General features: G+C 45.8%; 1 protein-coding gene across 8 annotated transcripts in view; it reads right to left on the bottom strand.

Moving 5' to 3' along the window:
- Positions 1-15,885, bottom strand: part of HPCAL1 (hippocalcin like 1) — a 67,053-nt gene that overhangs the window by 1,197 nt on the left and 49,971 nt on the right. For all 8 annotated transcript variants that reach the window (XM_087776584.1, XM_087776590.1, XM_087776583.1 and 5 more), the window contains 2 exons: positions 4,111-4,513; positions 2,859-2,964 (listed from right to left, as the gene is read on the bottom strand). In XM_087776584.1, coding sequence (XP_087632710.1) covers positions 2,859-2,964; positions 4,111-4,488 — 484 coding nt within the window. In that variant the 5' untranslated portion in view covers positions 4,489-4,513. The remainder of the gene's footprint in view (positions 1-2,858; positions 2,965-4,110; positions 4,514-15,885) is intronic.

The raw sequence follows: 15,885 nt of genomic DNA, 5'->3' as shown, positions 1-15,885 counted from the left end.
AAAGGGAGGAAAAACAAAATGGAAATAATAAAAAAAAAAGTCAGTTGCTGCTGCCACCGTTGCTGTAGCTTAAAAAAACCCCTCCTCACCGAAGCAACATACGTATATTTAATCTATCGCAAAGGCACTGAGGGGAATTTAGTGCAATGCACAGCAGCCAAATCCGACTCAAGCCCTTAAGCCCAGATGCATTTTTCTTCTGCAAAACAATCTAGCATAATAATTGTTATTTTTTTATTTAAAAAGACAGTACCAAATATAAAAACAACTGTTCTAATATCATTTGGCAGCTTTTTACCCAGAATCAGACTATACAAATTACATGACACATGAACCCAAGGCATGGTACCTGAACACATGTACACTTTGAAAATTATGCCCATGTTACTACGGCATTTTAAACCTAAATATCCCAAATGTCTCCACTTTGCACCCTCTGGGTTTGTTGTGACGTGTAGGGCTGAGCAGTGATGGCTTTTCCTGCGCCTACAAGCCACTTGCTCTGCCCTGTGGGGTGTACAGAACGGGACCTGTTTCACGAGGCAGCGAGAAAAGCCAGCCTTGGGAGAGCCACCTACTGCCACGCGTCGCTACCGAGTGTTTCTGGTTTATACATCTTTGGTTTAGGCCACAGGCACCGACTTGGATGGACCCCGTAACAGTCTGTGGGTCTGAAAAATTGATCTCTGGAGGAGCAACCACCCCAGCATCCCCTGGCTGCAACAGTCCCATGGCACAGCACGGCATGGCACGGCAAGGAGGAAAGGTCCCATCTGGTCTCCCAGACCTCATCCTGGGGCAACCCAGTCTCCCAGCAGGTTTTTCCCAAACTCAGGACCAGTCCCCTGCACAAATGCCATCAGGAGCCCGTGAGCAGCCTCCACCTTGCCTGCTATCACCAATACTCTCCTGCTTCAGCACTCTGAACTATGGCAGAAATAAGCCGTAGCAATATTAACGAGAAACAGTTTTCCCTACGAACTGGAGGAGACAAGCATTTGCTGCATCCCTGTCACCAGGTCCAGTGATGTGCCATCTACTTCATGCTCCCAGCACAACCTAACCCCAGCCTCACACAACACCCCAGGACCACCCTTACCCAACCCAAACTGCTCTGCTCGAGACAGCCAGGACCCACGCATGAACATCTTGCACGTGGCACCCACCTGCTGCCACTTTTGGCCATGTGCCCCTGAAGGCAGGGAGGCACGAGCTCATCGTGCCAGTTTTCACCGGCCCTGGGATGCTCCCAGCTTGCCACGGGGACAGGGAGAGGACTGAGCTTGGTGGCCAGCACCCGAATCAGGCTGAACAGGGAAGAACGAGAAAACCTCCCTCTTGTAGAAATTACAGAAGCTCAAAAACCCGTGGCACGCTTCTGTCCTAATTTCTGGCTTTTAAGCTAATGTTCCCAAACCAAGTGTTTTCTTAAGTTTTTATCAGCCTGAAAAAGAGTACTCGTAACTATCAGAACATTTATTAGTTTTCCCCTCTCCTTGCAATACTTAAAAGAAAAGCACAAATCAAAATCTGTTTGCAACGTTCAACAATCAGATGGGGAAGAAGAAACATTTCCAGCCACCAAGAGCACATGCGCTTCCCTGCGCACACGCTATTCCTTGGCACTGCATGGCTTACAGGGCTGGTATTTAACTGGGAATAGGATGACTTTATTTCAGCAACGAAGTGCAACAGAAGGAGGATGTATGTAGCAGATTTTGTGACCACCACTCTGTTGCACATCTGCACGCACCGCTACTTTCTGCAGAACAAAAATGCTTTAATCACGTCATTTTAGGGCCCTCCACATGTGAAGTCAGGGGATGAAGTGATAGTTTTCATGAAGTCAAAGGTAAAATACTCAAGGACTTCAGCAAGGCCAGGAATTTGCCCTGGGGGCTGCAGCACCAGATGCCAAAATGCAGCCATAAAATTCTCTTAAATAAAAACCTTTTATACATAAGATCATATTTTTCCAGGTCTCCATATCTCAGCACTAGAACCAAATCTGTGCTCCCACTGAGCACATCAGTAGGATACAGCTCCTGATTTTGACATGGGCAGCTGCCACCTTGGCGGCTGCTGGGGTAATTCCCAGGGAAAGCTCCACCTCGACTGGGACGAGAGGAAACACGTCAGCAGGCCGATGGGCAGAGGAAATTGCCCAATTTTGCCTGTGTTCTTCGAGCCTAAGGAAACAAGCTAGCTCAGGTGGAGGGGTTGTGATGGGTATGCTGTCAGATAATTTATCAAGTGGCTCCATAATTGGCTCAGGAGATGTTACATGCCCCCGACGCGCACACTGCAGCAGAGTAAACTGCAGGACCGTGTGTGACCATGCGTATACGTACACACACCATAAACATGCACAGAAAATAAGTATAATGGACCCAGGGGAATTTTACTTTTAGGTACCCAACCACATCCCCGACCCGCATTACTGATCACAAGTCCAGGACTGCAACCCTATCAAGGGCAACGGGAGCAAAACCTTGTGCCTAGTTCGTGCTATGCCCAGAGAAAATAACCGAAAGACATTGGACTTGGGGGGTTTCAGAGAAGCCTTTGCAGAAGGGGATTTACCCATGAAATGTCGGGGATGAACTGCTCCCCTCCCGTTCCTTCATCCCCCCAGCAGAAAAAATCTTTCACCCACTGCCCAGTTATTCACCCTATTTGTTGTGGACCGGAGGTGCTCACTGAGGCCAGGCAGAGACCAGAGGTACTGGTGGGGACACCCCTGCCCTCTACCTGACACCGCGCCCCCCCCCCCCAAATACCATCACCTGCTTCAACCAACACTGGGTTAGAAACCCTGTATTTCTAGAGCCTACGAAGGGGTGTCGGTGTTGTCCTACCATCGTTGTTTGTGTCCATCTGTCTGAAGATCTTGTCTGTTCGCTTCTCGGGAGTGGATTCATCTTCTGGCATTTTCATTACTGATGAAACCATTTTGTAGATGGCCTGGGTATTGAAAGGAAAAAAAAAAAAAAAAAGATATAGGAAAACCACAACCCAAACAATGAAGCATCAGGACTGAGGAAAAGAATTCAAGCCTGTAGCAATAAAAAAAGGCAGCTGACCCTGGCAGGCAGCTGTGGGACTTTATAAACCAAAACAAACAGGAATTTCTGACTGCAGCTTTTTTTTATTTTTCTTTCCTCTACTCATTCGCACTTCAAAAGAAGCTTCCGCACCACTGGGTCAGTTTAACTGAAAGTCAGGGTCTAAATTAATGTACGAGCAGGACTGAGCTAAAATACAGGAGGCAATGGTGTGTAATTCTCTTTTCTGTAACTGGGCTAAGCCATTGCCTTTTCAGCTGGCTCTCAACATACACTCAGTTACGTGCATGCGTGTGGAGTGTTGTATGGATTACAGGTGAACATGACTATTTAGGAATACGGGTTGGTTTTCTTTGTGGATGGGTAAGGAAACACATTTTTAGACTTACAAGAATGTGAATAAAGACGAGACCTCTTTAGGACACCTGCAGTCCTAGCCCTCCTCCTAAATTATCCCTGCTCAGCCATGAGGACCAAACGCCAGGGCACTGGCTGGGTGCATTATGTGCTTCCCAGTGCCCATGGCAGTGCACTGGAGACAAATCTCAGCTGCAGAACGGATGGCAAGCAGCCCACTGCCGAGGCCGAGCCCCGGCTGGCACATGGGCTTTGCCCCACACGCCCCCCCAGGAGAGCCCATGGGCTACATGCCTCAGCCTTCGGGAGACGAGGACATGCTACGGCCTTTCATTCGGAGCTCATGTTGACTCATATTTGAAGTTTCAAAGTATTAATTTTGAGATTAATCTGGTCAGTAAAATTTGCATTTAGGGTTTTTTGATCCCATCAACACCCCACTAAGAAATCCCCAGGGAGAGCTGCAAGGTTTTGGCTGTGGGCCAGTTGCACAGCCCCCTCTTCGTCTCTTGGGCTCTTTCCTCATTTGCACCTCATCCCAGCATCCTTTTGGGGACCACGGGCTCAGGAGCCTCCCTGGGGCAGGAAGGACCCAGCTCAGCACACCCCTCATTTCCAGCTCCCACTGTCTCAGGGTGAAGAGGTTACAGCAACATGAATAAAATATAAAATAGAGACAATGCCTCACCTGCACTATTTCTAGCATTTCCCCGCGGCTGATGTACCCGTTGCCGTCCAGGTCATACATACTAAACGCCCACTTCAGCTTCTGTTCCAGCTTGCCCCGAGAGGTGACGCTCAGGGCGATGATGAATTCCCTAAAGTCAATCGTCCCGTCACCGTTGGTGTCAAAGGTGCGGAAGACGTGCTCCGCAAACTTCGATGCGTCGCCATAGGGGAAAAAATTCGCGTATATTTTTTTGAACTCTTCCACAGTCAAATGGCCCGTCGGGCAATCTTTTAGGAAGCCCTTGTACCACTCCTGCAGCTCGTGGTCTGTGAACTCAGTGTTCTCGCGGAGGTCCTGGAGCACCTCGGGGCGCAGCTTGCTGTTCTGCTTCCCCATCCTCTTCTGGATCCGGGTTCAGCGGCTGCAAAGCAAGAGAGCATCCACCTGAGCTCCGGCCCCACTCAGCAGAGAGGGGCCAGGCATAGGCAGAGCCCTGTGGGAAATGCAGACCCTGCCTGATGCAAGGCAGAAAGAGGAGAAAAAGGATGCTATAAATCACCGGGAAAATATCTCATTTCATCTGGCCTCTTTTCCTCTCCTCTCGGCTCTCTCAATTACTAGTATGCTGCAGAAGGACAAGGGAAGGCAGTTTGGCAGGGACTATTTGGGAAATATTAACCCTTATTATCAATCCTTATTATTTGGAAAATAATCATCTTTATTATTTTATTTCTCTGCTACGATCCCACTGCTCTGTCGTATGGCTTGCGGTGCCCAGGTCTGGATCCCAAATCTTTGACCCAGCCCAACAGGCTGATCTGCTGCGACGACCGAGCGGGAAGGGACAGCAGCGGCAATGAAAAGTAAAATCCATCTGTTCAAAAGTGAAAGTAAGCAGGGACGAAGCGAGGGGCAGGAAGGGCAGGTGGCTCCGTGCCAGCCACGTTCACATTGTCCAGATGCTCTTTGAAACCCCTTGGCTTATGGAGCATCTCCTCCCTCCTCCCGTGACAGCAACACCGGCACAAGAGACTTCATCCTTCCCAGCAGATCGCAACCCTCTGCCTCCCCAGACAAGCAGAGAAAAGGGCTTTTTAAAGCAAAATGTTTGGCAAAGCAACTCCTTCCAGGTTTATTGGGGTTTATACTTTTACATAAGCTTATTCAGTAAGTTCAATATTCCCCAATGTGAGCAAAAGGGCATTTCAACCTCATGATTTTATCAGGATTTCAGGAGGGGGCTGGGTTTGTCCCCTCCTTTGACAGTGCCCGTGATGCGCAGGTGACTGCGCGGGTGAGACTGCCCGGCAACAGGAAAGCTCCTTCAACAAAATGAAAGACGGTCAATCTGCACTTAGGAAACAACAGGAAAAAAAGATACCATGATGTATTTTTGGCTTTATCCCTTTCAGCCTTTCATGGCTTCCCAGCAATACCAAACCAAGCTGCCAAGCAAGAGGTTGAGCTCTATCTCCTTCCCTAGACTCAAGAGGTTAATTCACAAGCTTTGCGCAAAGTCACATCCAAACCCCTGTGACTGGTCCAGCATAAATGGCATTTCTATGCAGTCTGTTATGCCCCTGTTAGGCTTGCTCATAGCCAGTGCAGAAGGCAGGTTAGTAACAGACCAACACCACGCGGCTACTCGGAAACTGCAACAGCTAAGCAACAAAGCGTGTAGAGACCGTGAAAAATATAACGGGGCTAAGCACTTCACAGAGAGTAAAAATCCCAGGCATGCATAAGAACCTAAAAAAAAAAAAAAGAGTTAAAGGTCAGCAAAAAATAAGTTGCTCTACAGACAGATTTTCAGCAGCTGAATTTAAGCTCGTTTTATTTGTATTCCACTTAGTCTCTGCGTCGCCTCAGCAATGTAAAAAATCCACATCCTGCTCTGTGGCTTAAAGCTCAGAGACAAAAACCAGCCAGCTGCTCATTAGTTCAATGCATCGGGCTTAACGGAAAACTGTGTTATCATTAGCACTTCTGTTTTCTAGAAAAGCTGCCAATATCTTTCAGCTCCAAAGCTTTATTTTTGTCCATTATACTGCAGAGTTTTCTCCGGGCCCCTGACACACCTCTGCTTGCTCCCAATGTGCAGGGATGCTACAGCTCCCGGTCCCTGCCAGCATCATCCCTAGGTGAGCACTGGGCTGCCCTCCAGCTAAACCACTGTCTCCCAGCTGCTCCCGCTGCCTTTCCATCTATGAGTCTCCCCTGCTCCAGATATTCACCCTTGCAGTGCCAAAGGCAGAAAACACTATATTCTACTCTGCTGCAGTCAATTTGCAGAAAACAGTGGCTTGGAGCAAATAACGGATCGACCGCGGTCCTTTTTTTAAGAGCAGAAATTGTAACACTGTTACTGTCCTTGGACAAGGAGGTGCCTTTGGGTCCTGTCCTTCAGGGAATCCTCTTGGCTTCATGATGCCTGGGCCAAAAGCAATCCCTGCCTCGCTAGCAGCTGTCTCAGACTTCCCTGGGAGAGGGGCAGGAGGAGCGCCAGAGCCCGCTTAATGCAGGAGCTGGACTTTAAGCAGAAACAAACTCAGCTTTAATCATGCACAGCGATGGGGAATGCATGGTAAAACTTCCAACAACCGGCAGTTAAAAGAGGTTTGAAAAGGTTTAATGCCATTTCTCCCTGTTCCTATAACAACATTATTATTCCTGTTCTCTTAAAAATAGAGGCCTCTAGACAACAGAGAGGTAAGATGTTAACTTCATTTATTAGATTTCATTACTTCTACTAGCAGTAAGAGATATCCTGTTATTTGGATGGATGCTCATTTACTATCAGCTTCAAAAGCTTTATATTCAAGTAGTCTTTGCATTCAACAAATTACAGGTTATTTCAACCCTTACTCCTCTTTTACATATTTTTATATCAGAAAAATAACGTGCAATGCTCTGAACACAACCTTTTTTGCATATGAGCTTTCTGAAAGGCTTCATAATATGTTCATAATATGTTCAACCCTGCAGTTGTTGTAACCAACATTAACATTAATTTATTAAAACCCATCTAAAAAAAAAAACAGCTTTGGTGTGAATTGTGTTGCAGGTAGCTCCTCCAAAATGAAATGCCTAAATATCTCATTAATCATGACAGAACCCCTGCTGCTAGCATCCAACTGACATTTCATTCGATTGCTATAAAATGCTTTCATCAAATCACTTTCCAAAGGCTCAGCAGCTGATTTAGCCACAAGACCACTCGGAGGATGGCTGCTAATGGAAATCACAGGGAGTGGGTCTGGGATGCTCAGGTCAGTCCTGTGATTTGGGCTGTGTTTTTTGGTTGGTTTTTGTTTGTTGTTTTTTTTTTTTTTTAAACGAGCTTGTACCAGCCAAATCACTCGCTGCAGTGGGCGTAGAAGGCAAGGGAGAAGAGAAATCCTTGCACCCAGCGTTGCCCTGAGCAGTCAGCAGAGACCTAACTTCAACACAGCCTGCCTGTCCCTCCTTTCCTGCCACGCCAGGCTGAAATCCAGGGAAGCGATGCCACACACATTGCAGCGAGGTCCGTCCCTGCTTAGCTGGATGAGCGAAAGCCCTCAGAGCATCCGGCACTATCATGGCAGTAACAAAAATAAGCACAGGAATGCCCTTGAGGCGATCAGACAAGGAAAAGCTTAGAAGTATAATTGCCGACCAGTAGACTTCACAAGTGTATCATTGCTCATTAAAGCGATGCTCAGTCACGTAAGGGTCAAACGGGGAATGCAGATACATTTTTGTTCCACTTTTACACCAAATTTTCTGTTAAAATCACATGGTGCTGCTGCCTGCCTGCAGTAAGCTACATCCAGCCAGGCTAGAAACCGAGATGCCAGAGAACTCCTACCTGAATATATCCTCTGTCCTTCTAGGCTCGCCAAAAATAAGCAATAATGTCATAGCAAAAGCCCCGCAATGAGAAAAAAGGTCTTTTACTGAGGCCAAGATGCACACCAGTGTGCACCCCAGCACTACGGTGAGTAACTGTAGCTAACTCTGAAAGAGCTAAAGTAGCAATTCTGTGTTTTTACCAATAGATGGATGGGTTGTCAGCATCCACGCACTGAAGTATTTGCAATACTTGTAACAAAGATCAGTGCATCCTATTTTTACGTGAACTCTTCGTCAACCACCGGTTACTGCGGGTAGAAGCACTCTCCGAGCATGTAACCCAGAAAGCCAGAGACCAACCTGGCTTTTTCACTGCAAACCTTCTGAAGGCAAAACCCCCTTGAACTGAACTCCCGACGGGATCCTCTCAGTACATCAGTTACAACTGCAAAAGGAGGAACCACTGCTTAGAAATGCACTTCCTTGTGCAACCCCCCTTGGATACTGATTTAGTGTTAATAAAAAGAGGAAAATTGATGAAACGCCTTTCTGTAGGACAGAGCTGCTTTCCAGCAGAGAAAGACAGTGCACAGAGAAACAGAATAAATACTCTCTATACTATCTGAGCTATCTGCTTCACAGGGGGAAATTTAGCACCATTTCTCTTGCAGTGCTCACTTATAAAACAGAACGAGTGTGTCTGAGATCTGTTATGGTCCTGAAGCTGTAGCACAGTGCCTCTGGGACTGCAGGAGCCCAAAGCAAATGAACAGCGTAAGCCCGGCAGCAAATACTGCTCTAAGTTGGTCTGAAATGCAAGAACCATTCCCACAGGGGTTGAAGATTTTTTTTTATTAAAACACCTAAAGCGTCAGATCCATCACTGATGCCATCTGCCTTGGGGCGCAGAAGAGACAAAAGGATTTAGCCCACAAGGACCTTGTGAGCATCATGTTAAGAAAGGCTTTGCTTGGAAACACTATTTTACAGTGATGGTGGTCAAACACTGGCATAGGTTGCCCAGAGAAACTGTGAAATCTCCGTCCTTAGAGATACTGAAAACCCAGCTGGACATGGTCCTGGGCAATCTGCTCTAGCTGACCCTGCTTGAGCAGGGGGGTTGGACTGGACAATTTCAAGAGGTCCCTACCAAGCTCAACCATTCTGTGAAACAGTCTCAATGTAATTTTTCCTACAGCCAGGTGAAGATGAGAGCCATGAGGAGGTCCTGCTCCCTGCTCCCCTGGGGCAATTCAGCAACTATGGTGCCTTGTTCTGAGCCTGTACTTTTTAAAGTTTGATCCTTATATTAAAAAAAAACCAACCAAACAAAAAAAAACAACATGAAAAAACACAAGTAGTCCAAATGAAAGCCTCAGTCACTAAAGATCTGTGCTGCCACGCTTCAGGAACACACCCTCGAGAAAAAATGTTTTGGGCTGTGGTAGCACCAGTGCTCACCAACTCAGTCAATGCTCAGATGTATTTAAGGAGACTCCAGCTCCCGTGGGCCAAACTGCAAGAGGGAGATGGGTTCTCAGGCACTCCAGTTAGCAACAAATGCCTGGCAATAAGAAAAGATCATGTAGCAAATAGGCTGTAAAATGGGATTACAATGACATCCTCTGGACCATGCTTTGCCCAGGGCTGGTCAACGGGTCTGATCTGAACTGGGAGGGGAAATGTGCAATTACATGGGTCTGGGACAGATAACAAACTCCGGAGCAAAGAGCAGATTTTGTTACATGTTTTAATGCCAGTATCCTAAGCAACGAGCATTGCAATAGAGAAGGCACAGGATATACAAATACGTTGCTATAGATATCTGGTCCTGCCTGGTAAACTCATGTGAACTTCTTTCCTGCCCTGTGGCAAAAGCAGCACTGAAGCTCACATACCAGCTACCGCAGCATCTGCTTTGTCTTCCCAAGCCGTAGATGCAGAGCCAAAAGTAACACCTTTTGATAAAGTCTGTAGTGCAACGAGGAATATCTTCACCTCTTGAAAAGTTAATAATAGAAGCAGCAAGACAAAAGAGAAACCTCAATCAATAATGCTGTGAAAAATTCAAACCCCGCAGAAATGCTGCGGGGTTTGAGATGCGAAAGGCTGGCGTCAAGAGGAGCTGAAGCTCCTTCCTCTGCTGCCTTTGGGGAAACAGAAACGAAACCTGACAAGTGAAGAACAGACCAAATAAATGGCTTTTTAAATTTTTCACTTTCAATGACTAATCACGCTTTTATTTAAATAAGTAACATTGCTTACTTGCAACTTATTTTCACGTTAAATCCTCTTCAGAAGCTTATTTAAAAGAAGTAGGCGAGGGAAAGGACCATCCTCTGTATCACCCACATTTTCAGTTCCAGAAAACTCAGTAACAATTCAGGTACGTGCATTGAATGTCCTTCCAAAAGGCGCAGTGAATTGGTAACAGACCTCGAGCCACCTTACTTTGTAAGTTTATCCATAAACACATACTCAGGAACTGTGTGGTCTTGAAAACCTGATTCCACGTCTGGGATGAAAACCCATTATAGATAACCACCTACCCCCAGCTCACCAAAGAAAGATATAATTACAAAGGCTCCAGTCCTGCAAATAGCTATGTGAGAGGAATATTTCCAGGCTGGCACATTAATTTCAAGGAGTCAGCTGCAAGGGCTGAAACCTAAGAAATTCACTTATAGGTCTCTGGATTGCTCCTGTCTATTGAAGTTACTTTACTCGGGATTATATTCCTGATTTACAGGGGGAAACCAATTAGTCTCTGACATCGGGCATCAATGCATTAACCCGAGAACCATTTTACGTTCAAATCATTGGTATGTGGTGCAGAGGCATTTGCAGATGATAGCAGCAGTCACGGCGATGATCTGAGGCACGCTGGTACCCGCTGCGCACGCCGACACTGACCCCTGTCACCAGGAGATGAGAGTTTGCCATCGAGGGCACGGTTGCAAATTCGCTGCAAAGAAACAAAAGAACCACAAAACACCCCCAAACATTCATGAATGGCTGCTAATGAGGGAAAAAATGAGACCTGCGTTGGGACCAGAAAAGCGGCAGTTCCTTGGGGAGCTCTCTGTAATGCTGTCCAGCTCAGGGAGGAGAGCTTATTACTGTAAAGGGCAAATATTCCCAATGAAGTAAGAAAAGCACAGAAATATTTTGAGTAAATTAGGAAATTGGGTTAATTTGGCTGGGAGCAGATAGGGCAGCAATGCAGCTTGTGATTGGAGACAGGAAAAGAAAATCATGAGTGGATTTTCCTTGTCTCCTCCCTTTGCCTTTTCCTTTTTTTTTTTTTTTTTTTTTTTTTTTTTAACAAAACCAAGGGAGAATCAGCCAGCCCTATTTTGTCTTCAGACACTGTGGAAAGTTGGCAAGGCTTAAAAAAAAAAAAATACAGTTTGTTTACACAATATTACAGAGCAAGGAAAACATGTCAGCACAATGTCTTAGCATACAAGGTCTTTTTCAGGGAAGGCTGCATTGCACGAGGAAAAACCCACGTCATGTTCATTGACGATACTATTGTGATACACAGTTTTAAACAAAGCTGTGTGAATTCAGGCCTGCAGGACAGGGAAAGGTGCCTGATGTGAACCTGGAAACCAGAGAGAACTTTGTAGCCTCACAGCTTACAAAGAGGGGGAAAAAAGTGATAAAAATCAGCACAGGGCATGATATTTTTAATATAAATAAACCCACAGAATTAGCATGGTTGGGCTGTCTTGCCATTGGATGTTAGAAGCTTCATATGATGCATTTATTTAATTGATGAAGGTAAATCAAATCCAGCTTCCCACCCTTTCCCTGCTGGCTTTCCCCAGCAAGCGTCCTTAACACAGCCGTTCTGGGCAGGGGGCCAGTGGAAGGGGCAGCAACGCTTCTCAGGCACTGCCCATCCAGGTGAGATACTCTGTGCTGCATCCCATGTTGAGCACCCTGCTACGCTAGTGGAGACGCAATATATCAGTCTCTTTTCCTCTTCTGGTGTGCAAAGCCAGCTTCATAAAGTCCCTAAAACATTTAAGAAGTCAGTGTGTCACTGAAAATCCTTTAAAGTCTTGTTTGCTTGCATTAAGGGATGCATATGTACTGATTTGAGGGACAAATACAGGTTGTATTCCCACTTTTACATAGCTGTCCTCTCTACAGAATAATTACAGCCCTAGGAGAAAGGAAGCTGGACTAAATTTCAGAAGAATTAGCCAAAATATGGCAGTATCAAGAGCCAGCCAACTGCACCTGAGCAAACCCCGTAGCACCGCAGCCATTCGTGTGCAGTAGATGGAGAGCTTGGGGACAATAACACTTGCTAAAGAGATAGTGACAGATGATAATTGGCCCTGGCTGACCATCCTCCCTGCTAATGATGCCTAAATGAAAAGAAAAAAAAAAAAGAAAGAAAAAAAAAAAAAAAAAAAAAGGTGATCTGTCATCCTTCCCTTCCCCAGCTGCAGGTACTGTGCTGAGATACAGGGCTTGGAGAAATCAAGGGGATTTCAGGGCAGCTAATTTCAAACAGGGAAGAGAGGAGAACCGGGTTTGTTTTCAGAGAATGGAGACAAACTTTTTCTTTTTAAAGCATTATTTAGGAGAGGTATGCTTAGGAAAACGATGCTGAAAAATGTGATTTTGGAGACAGGCCAACTAGCTACCTTCAACAAAAATTCAACCAATATTTATTTAGATGCTTAATTAAAAATACTGAAACACTGGGAGGAAAAAAAAAAAAAAAATCTACCAAAAGAGAAGGACTGTTTGTCACTAACATTTTCATCCACCAAATACACAGCTATTTCTACTACTACCCAGGTTTTTGTTCCCAAAATCTCAAATCTAATATAAATGCATCCATTTATGTTATTAATTTAGCTTTCTAAATGAGCTTTTTTATACAGATCATCACTTTAAAATAGCACAAAAGCCATGGGTTAACTACCTTGTAAAAATACCCTCCACTAAACCAAAATTCTTCTCAGAACACTGTTCTCTTTCCCTTTCAGTGGCAACCACTAATGATAGTACTTTAATTGTTTCACACCTTTATCTTCCTGTTTGATGAATGAAAAAAACTCTGAAGTTAAAAATCTAAAAGCAAACCTAGAGTTTAACTTTTTTTTTTTTTTCTTGCAGAGGTGTAAAAACCCTGGGAAATAAAAACTCTGCAAAATAACTACACGAGAACAGCATCCCACCAGTAAGGAAGGAACCTGGTTCCACTGGATGCAGCAATTCAGGCAGCAGGAGACCCAGTCTTCTGCTGGTAGGAATCAGCCCAAGCTCTACGCTAGCTGATGATATTATTCAAGTCTTGGTGCAGGGGACTGTACCAGCCTCAAAGGGATTTTTTAAATTTATTTTTAAAATCAAGAAGCCAAAAGTGCAGAGACTACTATCATATACAGGAAAGCCATGTACCCAGCACACATCTTCGACAAGAGCATCACACAAGGAACTCGTGCTCAGGTTTGCATCAGGATAACCACAAGCCTTTGTGCCTTGAGAATGCGATGCCAAACACCTCGTATTGAGTTATAGCAAAATCTGTGCTGAGATTCAGACACCCATCTGGGGCAAACTCCTGCTGTCCTCCTGGGATAGCGAGGTCTGCCCACACCAAGGAATGCCTGGGCTGGTGAATCCCCATAGGCAACGTGTGCGAGGGCACACATGGGTGTTTGCCCAAGGCAGCACCTCAGTGGTGTGAACTCCAGACGCGATGGTCGCAGGGATGAGCAGGGCATTGGCATCCCTGTTAGGTAGATCCTGACCACAAAGTGCCATTTTCCATACCCATTGCAGAGACAAGAAGCACATGTTTGCTTGATCAGCGGTGATATGACAGACTATCTCTCCAGCCATGCATGATGCTCAGTGATACAAGTAATATCCCCTCTCACTTCTTAAGTTCCCATCATTAAAAATGGGAGAAGTTCTCCAGAAAACAGGAGACATTGGATTATTTTGTGACTAGTTCCTGCAAAAGCAGTACAAAAATGGATAACACCCCTTCACTGAGCTGTCAGGGACTGCACTTGCTGGACTCTCCCAGCACCTGAGTCCATGGCAGGAGCGGCTGATGCAGCGGCACGGCAGGACACCTCCAGTCCCAGCCCATGCGCTAAGTAGTTACAACTTGCATTAATCCTGAACACTCGACAGCATTATTTGCTTTTAAGTGTGTTCACTACAAATTATGCAAAAGAGCAATATGACAGTCTGTCTAAGAGAAACGGGGTGCTCCATATCAGAGAAGACAGCTGAAGACCCCCTGACCCAGACACACGATGACATTTTTCGGGCCACCAAGAACAGCCCTTTGAAAATCCTTTCCTCTGGCATTTCTGCACAGCATTCAACACTCGCATGCAAATCATCCTGGAAGCAAACCATGCAATCCGCATTCAAGACATTACTTTTTTCATTAACCTCCACCACGGGGCTCCATCCCCAGCAATATCCACACCAAATGCGCTTTTCTGAGTGCTGCGGGTGAGGGCTGCCTGGAGCTGAGCCTGTCAGCAGCCTAGGCATGACAGTAAATGGAAAATCAAATCACGCTGTATTTTATATTTATATCTAAGTGATGCCAGTAGTGGCCAAATGGGTGTATTTTTGTCCCTAGCTGGGTATGGTTACAGGAAGGAGATGCGATGGGTTTGAAGCAGGAAGTACCCCAACAGGCGTGGGATGAGAAGAGCTGACCTCCACCTGAGACCACACACGGGGCACATCCTCTCCCACCGCCTCGGTGCTGCATCGGTGAAGGTCTCAACTCGAAAAACAGGAAATGAGTGTCTTCTCTCAACAGCGATGTTGAAGGTGGACATTCATGGGGGGAGAAGGGGATGAGGGAGAAAACCTACTCCTGATACCACCTTAAGGTCTCTCTTTCAGATGGCACTATCTTCATGAACTTTGTTTCAGCAAAGATAAAAAAAAAAAAAAAAAAAAAGCAAGCACATAATCAGTAATGTTTTAATGTATCAGGCCATAGACATACAAGGTCTTCTGGGTCCAGCCATGCCAGGATACTGACCTCAGCCACTTTTTAATCTTTTCATTTATTACTCTGGTCTCTGAAGAGACCTTAAGCTATACCTGGTATGAACTACTAGTCAGCTCCACTTTTAACAAGGCTACAGAAAATCCTGCTAAACCCAACACTTTCACCAATTTCTGCATCTTTCACAAACCAAGATCCACGCTAGCCACCAGGCTGTCATTCGTTTTTAATCTCCCTTCCCCAAGGATGACATATCTATTTTCCTGGAAATTTTCAGCAACTTTTCTGCACGAGGAGAAGGTATCCTGTGTGAGAAACCATGTCAACAAGACCCTTCCGCAAGTGCAACATTTGCGTAATGTCAACACAATAATTTATCATTTATTTTTTCCTCTTGAGAGGAACAGGAAAAAAGTGTTTAAAGGACGCGGCAGTGCTTAAAAGAAGGGCTACAGTGGTGGAGGATGATGCACTAATTGAAAGTTTCTTAAGTGATGCCTTCTCCCGGGGTGTACAGACATCATATTTCAGCACACAAGAGCAAGGCCGCTTCCCTTCGCCTTGAAGCCTGCTAACAGCTTTTTGTTGGCAGAACGTATGTTGAAAAGGGAAGGCCAGCGAACGCACCACCTTCAGGGTCAGGGGAGTCAGCTCCAAAACTGATGCAGGTGTTTGGAGTCACACTGGCATCAGGGAAGAGGTTCCTGCTGGAGGAAGGTGAAGCTTTATCTGCTCAGCAGAAGGTAGTCTGGACCATGGAGGCACCAGGTAGATGCTCCAGCTGATGCTCTGCCCTGGCCAAGTCTCCTGTTCAGCCTCTTCTCTCTCCCCTCTGCAAACACAGGCACAATCCTGCTGCTGGACTTTCCTGAGATACATCAAGCACATCAGAAATAGTCCCACATTCCCCCATGTGCTCTGAAGAGAGTAGGCAGTACCTTAAAAGC

The sequence above is a fragment of the Nipponia nippon genome, unplaced genomic scaffold, assembly GCF_047370975.1.
Source record: "Nipponia nippon isolate SJK-2023a ecotype South Korea unplaced genomic scaffold, ASM4737097v1 scaffold_4, whole genome shotgun sequence".
Taxonomy (NCBI): Eukaryota; Metazoa; Chordata; class Aves; order Pelecaniformes; family Threskiornithidae; genus Nipponia; species Nipponia nippon.
Note: the sequence above shows the minus strand (reverse complement) of the source record. Positions and strands in the feature narration are given on the sequence as shown.